General features: G+C 43.2%; 1 protein-coding gene across 5 annotated transcripts in view; it reads left to right on the top strand.

The window, feature by feature from the left end:
* Positions 1-4,173: 4,173 nt before the first annotated feature.
* The window catches only part of RASA2 (RAS p21 protein activator 2), a 126,287-nt gene continuing 119,851 nt past the window's right edge, over positions 4,174-10,609 (top strand). For 2 of the 5 annotated variants that reach the window (XM_044946472.1, XM_044946470.1), the window contains exon 1: positions 4,174-4,407. In XM_044946472.1, coding sequence (XP_044802407.1) covers positions 4,275-4,407 — 133 coding nt within the window. In that variant the 5' untranslated portion in view covers positions 4,174-4,274. Of the gene's footprint in view, positions 4,424-10,609 lie in introns of all 5 variants that reach the window. The other 3 variants (XM_025290769.3, XM_025290766.3, XM_044946468.2) reach the window with 2 other exon arrangements.

The following is a 10,609-nucleotide window of genomic DNA, read 5'->3' as shown; positions in this document are numbered from 1 at the left end:
TATACCCAGACAAACATATAAATTTCTTGAGTACAGAGTAGGAGATGAGACAAGTGCATGATTGTTCAACTTTCCAGTTTTCTTTTCAGACCCATTATTGTATCAGTCTAAAATGACAGGAAGGGACTTCCCTGGCAGTCCCGTGTTTAAGACTTGGCCTTCCAGTGCTGGGTACTCAGGTTCGATCCTTGTTGGGAAGTTAAGATCCCACATACCTCTTGGCCACAAAACCCAAAACATTAAAAAAAGAAGAAGATAATGTAAAAATTCAGTAAAGACTTTGTAAAAAATAAAATGACAAGAAAAGTCACTGTCTGCAGTGGAGGCGGAGTGGATATACCATCACAGTTTAAAAGGAAGGAGGCTAAGAAGTAACTGAAGTCAGGCAGGCTTAAGGGCATAGACTGTGCCATGCTCCAGCATTCTGGCCTTCAAGGTCCTGTTCTGGAAGCTGGGCAAACACGAGAATATTTTTAATGGAGGAGCTAGAGGCTTTGGGATAAAAATTGGCGTGTGTTTTTTAACACATCTCTGTTATGGCCCTGTTTGATCTTGAGGTAAACTGTTAAGAGTACGTTTTGAATATTCTGCAAAATATTCTGAATGTTAAAGGTATTGCTTCACCTTTCACCACTGTAACTTATCAAAAAGAAAAAGGCCAGTTGCATTTAGAGGCAAGTTGTACAATGTAACTGAGTGCATGATACTTGAGATACAAGTGAGATGAATAGGAAAGCAAGTCATCAATGACCAAAGGAATTTGCGTCTCCACTAATTCTGCCTAATGAGTCTACAGCCCTATGGAAATGATCTACATTTCAATATTAAAAACAAGCACATTTCTCTTCCCCATGATTCACCAGAAAGAATGCAAATAAATAACTCAGGGCCAGGAGGTAGCCCTTATAGTGCTGTTATGGGTTGGTGGGTGCTGACTCAAAACACTCCTCTATTTGGGGATTAGTTCCTAGCTGCAGAGCATATTCTTAATGAGTTCCCCTACTTTAGCCACCATGATGCCAGCCAACTTATGGCGAAATGACTGAATGGGTTAAAAACTTGTGAAGAAATAGGAAAGGGCAGAGTAGTGAATGGAGGGGGTAGAGATAGGAGTGAGGGCCTTTAAACACATTCATTAATAATTTGAGGAAGGAAGTGAAGGGCAAGTTTGTGTATGATGCAATATTGTTCCAGTTACTAAACATCATGAAGAAATGAGAGGAACTGTAGTTGAATTTAAAACACAATGCAAGGGCCATTAAGGGAGGGGGATACAACAGGCTTCTTGTCATAGTGAGTAAATCTTGACAGAACCTTATTTCCCAAATATTTTACATTAAGGAAACACTGACTTTGCTAAAAACCTCTGCAAAGCAGACCAGTACTAGCAAAAGAATATTAATGTCCTTAAATGTTTATTCAGAAATAGAGTAATTTAGGAATACTTTCAGATGGAGAAAAAAATAGAGTTTCTGAGTTTTAGTGAAATAGTATGATAATTCTGAAATCTGCAACAGGAAGTCTGCCTGGGAGGGAAAGAGGGTACTTTTACACTTTATGTAAAATTGTTTTCAAACAGTTTAGTGATAGAGCTATGCACTTGGGGTTAAACTGGTGGAAAGACAGAAAATTAAGAGAATCTGTACAGACAATATTTTAAAGAAAGGAAGAAACCATGAAAAACTAGCCTTCAATTTAAAATTACAGGTTGTTATTAAGGTGTCCCATTCTTATCTTAACTATTTGGACAGGTATGAAAAGGAATAATAAATACAAATCAAGAATTTCCCAAACAGGAACATTTCAAGTCTGCAGAGTGGAGGAATAACTGAGCTAATATGATTCAAATCATTCATTCAAAAGATATTTATTGGGAGAGTTAAAAAAAAAAATGAACCTAGAAGAAGAGATAAACAAGTACACAGGTAACAAAACACCAGGTGGAAAATGATCAATGCCACAAACAGGTACAAATCAGAACCTCTGTCCAAGAGAACCTCTTTCTGAGAGAAGAAAAGAGATGGATGGGGCAGCATTTGGTCAGGGAGGAGGAAGAACCGTACTAAAAGAGTCAGGCTGGTTGGAAAAGTGGCTCAGGGTGGGGAGGGATGCAGCGTCAGGTAGGCCAGGTCCAGGACCAACCCTGAAGACTCGCTCGAGGAATCTGAACTTTACTCTTCGTCATTTCTAGTACTCTTTATGACCTGTAGTGTAGCTTGCTGCAGGCTGAAGGGATGAATGAAGCCATTGAAATGCTTTTTTGAGCAAACAAGTGACAAACTCCAATTTTTGTTTTAAAAAGATTAAGTGGTGTGTAGGAGGGAGGAGGATGGGAGATCTATTCTAAAAGTTTACTGAGTTAACCCTACTTTGTGCCCAATATTCCATTAGATGCTTCACACACACATTCTCAATAATGATTTAATCCCGAGAACCACCCTTTGAAGAAGGAAGAATAAGGACAAAAATTTCCATTTTACTGTTAAAAAACAGGTTCAGAAAGGTTGCATAACTTTCCAAACGTCACACGTGTAAAAGTGATAGAATTAGTCTCCAACCCAAGTTTGTCTCATAAGCTCCTTCTTTTTGAAAACACACACAAACACTGTAAAACGTTGACACTACTCAAATGAGGACACGATGGTTTTTAATAAGGACAATGACAGGGAATGGAAAGGAAGGAAGAGAGAGAAGAGATTTCAGCAGAGTCAGAAGTATGTGGCAACTGAAAACTGTAAGGGGATAAGGGATTCAAAAAAAGAGTCTAAGATTCCAGTCCAGATAACACAACACGGCTGTGAACTCAGATCTGCAAATGAAGATAGGGAATTAAGTTTAGGGTTTATTGTTTTTGAGATGACAGCAAAACATTCATACAAGAGGAGGCAGGTTCATTTTCTCCAACATGTGTAAAAATCACACAGAGGTCACTGGCAACCCATGCAGAATTTAAAGTGTCACTCCTAGGCCACAGATGCATACCAAGGCCATTCTCTCTGGCTGTCCAGCCTTTGCACAGATGGCTTCTGCTCCTTGGCACCTTTCTGCCTCTCTCCATCTTCAGTTCATCCCTAGGCCCATTTCCCAGGACAGCCTTCCCTGACTCCTCAGTTTAATCATCTTAATTCTTTTCTCCCAGTGCCTCTGTCCTTTTCTGTGTCTCCTCCCAGACTGAGCAGCTGGAGGGCTGGGGCTGTCTTCACCTTGACATTGTGCAGTCTCTGAAGGTATCTATTGTTAAAGTCTGACCCTCAAAAAATATTTGTTGGCAGCCTGACTGATTGCTATTGTTGCCCTAGAAAACAACCCTACCCTGCCCTGTTAAGTCACAGTTTCTTCCTTCTTAGGACAGTGCAGTTAACCTCAAGACTAGGAAATCATCTTCCTCCTCACATACCAGGCTATTATTCATGCAGTTTACTCACTGCAAAAATTTCCCTTGAAAAAAAGCTAACAACTAGTCAAAGATTTACGAGCTTCCTAGTGTCAATCAACTTTTCCAACAGATCACTTCTGGGCTGGGGTGTGGGGAATGAAACCCTTCTTTGCTCTTTGTTTTCAAAATACAAGTGGTGGTAGAGGCTCTTCAAAATTCCTCTTTGGGAGGGTCTCAGGCGCTGCACTCAGGTTGTGATTGGGGGTATGGACCTTTTTTTGAACCAGCTTTCGCACAGTAAACAGTGTTCTTACTTGAAAGTAAGAATTTCTCTCTGTGTGGTCCAGCTTGAGGGTGAGGGCATGTGGCTATCACTGGGGAAGTGGGGGAGTCTCTAAGGCACCTCGGCTCCTTTTGAAAAAGGTAGCTTTGAGGTCCACTGGCAACTGTCAAATTCCATTCTATGTTCTTTCCGCAGGGATTTCCCTTGAGCGTTAGATGTATAAATCCGCTGATGGGGCGGGGAGGGGGGGTGGTGCGGAAACCAATTCCCAGAAGGGTTTGGGGAATCTCGGGAGGGCTGGGGTTTTCTCAGTGGGGTTTTAAGGCTGCTCACAGCCACGACTTTGAGCCACACTTGGCTAGAGTGTTGGCTTTTACAAGGCTAAGCCGAGGAAACGCACGAGGTGGGTTCGCGCCGGGCTGTCCGGGTTCGGTGGAGGGGGGGCGGTGACTGTGGGGCCGCGGGTGGGGCGGGGGCGGGGCGGGGCGGGGCTAGCCAGGCCGAGGTCCCGGGGCGGAGCAAAGCGCGCGGCTCGCCCTCGCGGAGGCCGCGGGCTGGGCTCCGCCTAGCCGGGCTACGCAGGCGGCGGAGCTGCGGCACAGGCCGGGCGGCACCATGGCGGCGGCGGCGCCTGATGCTCCTGCGGGTTTTTCCGAGGCGCCGGCTCCGACTGCGACGGCAGAGCCAGAGGCCGGAGGCGAGGACAGTCGTGAGGTCCGAGTGCTGCAGAGCCTGCGGGGCAAGATCTGTAAGCGGGGGCCGGGGTGAGGGAACCCACCCGGCTGCGACGGCGGCCGCGGGGCTGAGGGGGGCGGCGGGCGCGCGGGGGTGGCGGCGCCGGGACCGCGGGGCCGAGAGGGGCCTGGCCGGGGGCCGGGAGGAGGGCCGGCACGAGAGGCTGGAAGTGGGGGTGTGTTGGGGGAGGCGTCTCTCAGACGGGGCGGCGTGGGCTGAGGCTGCCCCTGTCCGGGGAATTTGCCGGGGACGGGGATGGGGGGGCAGTGCTGGGGGCAGCGCCCGCGCGAGGGGCTTGGCTTTGGGGCGCGGCCTGGACGAGGGGACGCCCCGGCCCGGGGTGCGGCCGGGGGCGCGGGCCGGGGGCGTGAGGAGCTTCCGGCTGTCCTCCGACGCAGGCCTCCAGGCGGCTGAGGGCGTCGGGAGCGGCACCGTGGTGGGAGCCGGGCGGTAATTACCGGGGGGCGCGGCCGGAGGAGGAGGGCGTGGAAGTGGGGCTGGCCCGAGGGGAGGGGGCTGCCTGTTTTTCTGGGTTCTCGAGGTTGGAGAAGGCGCCCAGAGCTGGAGGAAGAGATACGCCCCGGGACTCCAGCGGCCGCACGGGTGCTCGAGAGTGAGAGCGCCGGGAGGGGCAGGGGCCGGACACCTGTACTCGCCCCACCTCGCTGCGGCGGGGACTTGAATCGAGAGACAGCGTGACTGACAGGTTCTTGAGGCAGGATGTAGTGGCTTCCTGTGAACAGGTCTCAAAACACAGTCATCCAGCCCTCACTTAACCCACTTAATTCCTTTCTTTCTCATGCATTTAATTGTTTGTGAGTAAGCCAACCTACTTGCCTTCACATTTTTACTTAGAGGCCCCGAGTAATAGACAGACTATTTGAGTTCAGTCATTTGGACTTTATTTTTTTAAATGACCCTTTGGCTTTCGATTGCCAGTTTTTTTTTTCATAGTAGTTTATTCAGAAGAAACGCTTTTTTGGGAGGGGGGGTGGCTATTTGTAATTTATATCAAATACAGCATATTTTTGCTTTGGTCGATAATTAGCTTTGCTTCCTTGATTCTGTATCCTCAGATTGGAAACATGCTTCATATTTCATTTAAATAGCCCTTAGTCATGAGTATTTTTTGCCTTGAAGAAAATCAAATTGCTTTAATATGGTTAACAATGCTCTTTCTTGCACAGGGTGTAAAATTTTCCTCTTTCCTAATAGTGATACTATTAATTGAGCTTAAATTCCCCCACTTTATTTTTTTAAGTTGCTCCCCCTTTCAAGAATTTAGGATTTTATTAAACCTCAGAAGCAGACATCTTAAATTCTCTCACCTTTTTATTTCCACAAGTAATCCTGGGGTTCTTAAGAGAGTACAGTTCTCAAAACCTGAAAGAAATGACAGCAAAGAAGATCTTGTCAGTATCTGAGTTACCAACATAACCTTCTAGGATATAAAATGTTTTCAGTATTCAAATTAAGTATTATGCTTAATACTTAATAAATCTAATATTTGGGAAAACTATAAATGAATGGGTCGGAGAAGGCAATGACGACCCACTCCAGTACTCCTGCCTGGAAAATCCCATGGACAGAGGAGCCTGGTAGGCTGCAGTCCATGGGGTCGCTAAGAGTCAGACACGACTGAGCGACTTCACTTTGACTTTTCATTTTCCTGCATTGTAGAAGGAAATGGCAACCCACTCCAGTGTTCTTGCCTGGAGAATCCCAGGGACGGAGGAGCCTGGTGGGGTGCTGTCTATGGGGTCGCACAGAGTCGGACACGACGGAAGCGACTTAGCAGCAGCAGCATAAATGAATGGGTAGAGCACCTCTCTTGATCTAGTTTTTCAGATTTTCACTGCTTTATATTTTAGTGGCACTCGATGTTAGGCAGCATCTATTGGAGCCTTGCTGATTTATATAGCTGCATGTCTTGGAGTTGAGAGTTGGGCCATTTTCCAGGAGTTAGCTGCCGGGCACCACATTCTCACCTCCTCCATGGCAAAGGTAGCTCAGTAAATGATAACACTGTGAGTGAAACTCTAGCCTACAAATAAAAAAACACAACTTTGTTTCTATGGGAGAGAGCAGCTCCACTCCCCAGACTTGGAGATTGAACATCTTATTGCCCAGAATGCTATTACCTCTTTAGCCATAGTTAAAGTATTACATCTGTTATTTCAAGTCAGTTTCTTGCTTTTTGAATTGCTCAGCCTATAGCTCAGGTCATGGAATGTCTGTTGCATATAAAAAAGGTATTAGGATACTTATTTATGAAGGTTCTCTCTATTTCCCTCTCTGTTTTCTTTGCCCTCCTTTTAGCTGGTCGGTTGACCTTCAGAACCTGTGAAGAGATGCAGTTTTCTGTTTCCCTGAAACTGACATGTGGGTTTTGCAGGTTGGGGGCTGGGGGGCTGGAAGAGTCATTATTAGCAGGTGCTAAAGTCACAGAAATGGGATGATAGTGGTTCTGACAATGCAGATATTAAGCAGCTTGGGGGTGGGGGTGAGCTTGTCAGCTGGCCTCTTCACAATGCTAGGAGACCTTGGAGCCACTGGCCTGGAGATGTGGTGGCAGATTGCAAAGTGCTGATTGAGAGTCTCTGACCTGGGGAATTAGAGATTCATAGGTCTGAAAGTGAGCCTGAAAGGAAATGTCCTTTTTCCTGGACTTGGACCCTTCAACTCCAAATTGTGCCAGCATAAAGTGAGGAGGAATGTATATACACACACATACACACACACACACATATACATATGTATGTATACATTTATGGGGCTTCCCCAGTGGCTCAGCAATTCCCATGAATTGCTCCTGCAATTCAGGAGATGCTGGTTCCATCTCTGGGTCAGGAAGATCCCCTGGAGGAGGGCATGGTAACCTACTCCATTATTCTTGCCTGGAAAATTCCATGGATCTTTAGACATTTCATTCCAGTATTTATTAATTTTCCCACATCCCATATAATTTTCACATGCATTTCCCACATACTCCTCAAGGTGAAATGACATTTTGTGGTCACTCTCCAACAGTCAACTTACATTTGCAAATCCAGGGTTGCTATAGTGTTTGAGCTTATATGCTGATCCCCAGTTCCCTGAGGTCATATTAGTGCAGTAGGAAACCATGGAAGCTCCAAATATTAATAATCACGGGGCAGGTTTGGTTGTTGGATGTCCTAGAGTTGTCGTATGAACCTTTGATACAGGAAAGTTAAGGCTGCTCCAGACTCCATCCTTTCATCTGAACTCTGTGCAGTGAGTGACTGGTATGTTAGACTTCTAGAAGCACTTTGGCCCCAGCCCTCTAAAAACAGCATACATAAGTGAAAGATAGGGATTAGGGCTTTCTCCTTTATACTCTCAGGCTTCATGCTCTTATTGTGTGATGTCCTCCTTTTTGGTTAGTGCTTTTTGTGAAGTTTGCTCTCATCCAGTTAAATCATGTTGTAAAAATGTTGCTCAAAGAGCCCACACCACCTTATGCATGGATTTACCTGCTCAAGGGAGACCAGATTGATAAGGGAGCCAATGAGAATTTGTGTGAATATTGAGATGTGTGGTACAGTTTGAGATCTGTGGGACCATGATATGTCCCAGAACTTACATGTTCCCCCCGGTATCTTCAGATGAAGAATGACCTAGGACTGTTTGACAGAATAGGATGGTTAAGTGCTTGAGTTTAGATGCTTGGTCAGGGGAGTTGCCTAGGTTTGATTCTTCACTTAATTTCTGACTTTTGTTAACCTCTGTGTCTCTCTGTATTCTTGTGTGTAAAGTGGGGGTAATAAAAACACGTCTATCTCACAGGATTGATTTGAGGATTATATAAAACCCCTTCTCTGATCATTTCTCTTTCTCCTCCCAAGGAGGTGAATCAGACTCGGACCATCTCTTAGGAAGGAGTAAAGTAATAAATAAAAACAAATGTTTATGTTCTTGTACAATATGTGCTGGCATTTCCTGATGTACAAAGCTGATTAAAATCAAGAGTCCTGAATTCTGTTTCATACATTGTTAGTTATTATTCATGTGACTTTAAGCAGCTCACTTACCTTTGTCATCTTTAAAATGGAAATAAATGGCCTCATCACTAGGCATTTTTACCTGTTGTTCCCTCTGCTCGGGAGTGCCTTCTCCTTTCCTCCACCCCATATTTATGTCAGGGAACCCCTGCTCATCCTTCAGAAGCTTTCTCCATGTGATCTCCTAACCAGAGTCTTTTGGGGGAGCATTGCTACCTTCATTCCTGGAGAGATTGTGTTAGGCCTTTGTACTGTTGGGGGATCACAGTTTGTTGTTGATTTCCTTATTAAGGCACATTTTATAGAAATCATTTATTTCCTCCATTGGACTGTGAATTCTTCCAAGGTAGAATTCATTCTTGTTCATGTTCTCTTTTTTTTTTTTTTTTTAAACTATCCAGGTGTCAGCACGGTGCCTAGAACAAAATCAGCCTTTAGAAAATGCCTTACTTCTCTATATTATCCTGAGGGAGATTTTAGATACATGCTAGACATGAAAGTGTTCTGTAAATTTTACAGCTAAGCAAACTAGTGTATTCTTAAAAGAAAACTACATGGGCCTATGGCAGGAAGTTCATCCCTTTCAAAATCACAGTGCCAGGTGACCTTAGGTTTGAACTGTTGCCAAAGTTACCTCATTAGGAAAAGTATTAAATGTTTCTAAATGCTCAGATTGCTTGTTATTAGGGGATTGAATATTGTTATCTGACTGTATTCCATGAATATTGTTACTAATTGGTCCTGACCCTGTAACAGAAAAATCTCATAATCCCACCTTACACATGAGATGTTTTTATTTGTCATGGCAGGTTTAATTTTTTTGGTAATAAAATACAAAACTAAGACAATTTATTGACCATGCAATAGAATTGAGGAGAGATTAAAAAAGTTTATTCATGCTGAGAATTTATTATTATCAGATATTTGAAATGAGATGAGTTATTTAATAAGTTAGTAGAAAGAGAGAGGTTAAAAGGGTTTGTTCATGCCAAGAACTCATTATTGTCAGAAATTTAAAATGAGATGATGAGTTATTTACGATGAAGGAAGAATCCATCTTTCAGATGGATAGAAATGAGAGAAAAGGGTTCTTTGTAAAAGTTCACAGAGCAGTCTGCTAATCATTTGCTCTGAGGAAGACAGGAGGTAAACCTCAATGAGTTCATAGAATTTTTCTTTTTTAACTTAGGACTCTTTGAATAGACCCTTAAGAGACTGTGGAACTAATGTAGCTAAAATAAAACTATTGCTTTATCCTTTAATCGTAGATGCTAATCCTATTTCTTGCTAATGTGCTTTATGAAATTATTTGACTATAATAGCAGATTATGTTTTACCTGCTATACTAATGAAATTCTGTGTGCTTTTGAGAGCTGCTAACAGTTTTGTTGTAATCAGTTAATGCAAATTCAGAAACTTTTATGTATATAAAGAAATTTCTATGATAATCTTTAGTTTTGTATGTCATTGTCACCAAAAATCCCTAGCTAAAATAATTACACTTTATGAGGTTATACTAGTACAACTCATGCAAACATGAGTGTACAGTACTTGATAAATTTGTTACTGTGAACTTGGTTCTAAGAATATCATTAATGACAGAATCAGTTTGGACAAATTCTTTAACTTTGCTGAGTTTCTGTTTTCTTACTTGTAAAATGAGAGGTCTGGATGTGGTCTTTCCCGTCCCTTCCAGCACTGAGTCTTTGATTGTTGCGTTTTAACTTGAACCAATTAGTTTAAGATAGCACATCAGGCGCTTTTATTTTAGTGCTTAAATGTATTTAGTATACTTACTGTGTATGATATTTAGTATTTTTAAAAACTTATATAAGATTTACTAGATAAGATTGTTTGAATCCTAACAGTATTTTTTTGTTTTTTTGTTGTTTTTTTTTGTTTTTTTTCTGTGACTGTTACTTTATTCAGCAGTACTCAATGCATATCTGAGTTTCTTTGAGGACCCTAGCCTACTAGACTATGAAATGGGCCTAACCGGTAAATGAGATGAAAAAAGGTTCTTACTAGTTTATCCTAAAGCGGTAGTTTCTTTTAGACACCTGTATTCTTAGAGAATTATAGAAGGTTAGGTGGGGGAAGTAGAGAACATATCTTGTTCAGTCCTCTCACTTTACAGATGAAGAGGTTGACACTCAAAAACCCCATTAACGGCCCACTGGGTATTAGTCCACT

Source organism: Bubalus bubalis, chromosome 1 (genome assembly GCF_019923935.1).
Source record: "Bubalus bubalis isolate 160015118507 breed Murrah chromosome 1, NDDB_SH_1, whole genome shotgun sequence".
In the NCBI taxonomy this organism is placed as follows: domain Eukaryota; kingdom Metazoa; phylum Chordata; class Mammalia; order Artiodactyla; family Bovidae; genus Bubalus; species Bubalus bubalis.
This window is presented reverse-complemented; position numbering and strand designations above follow the sequence as displayed.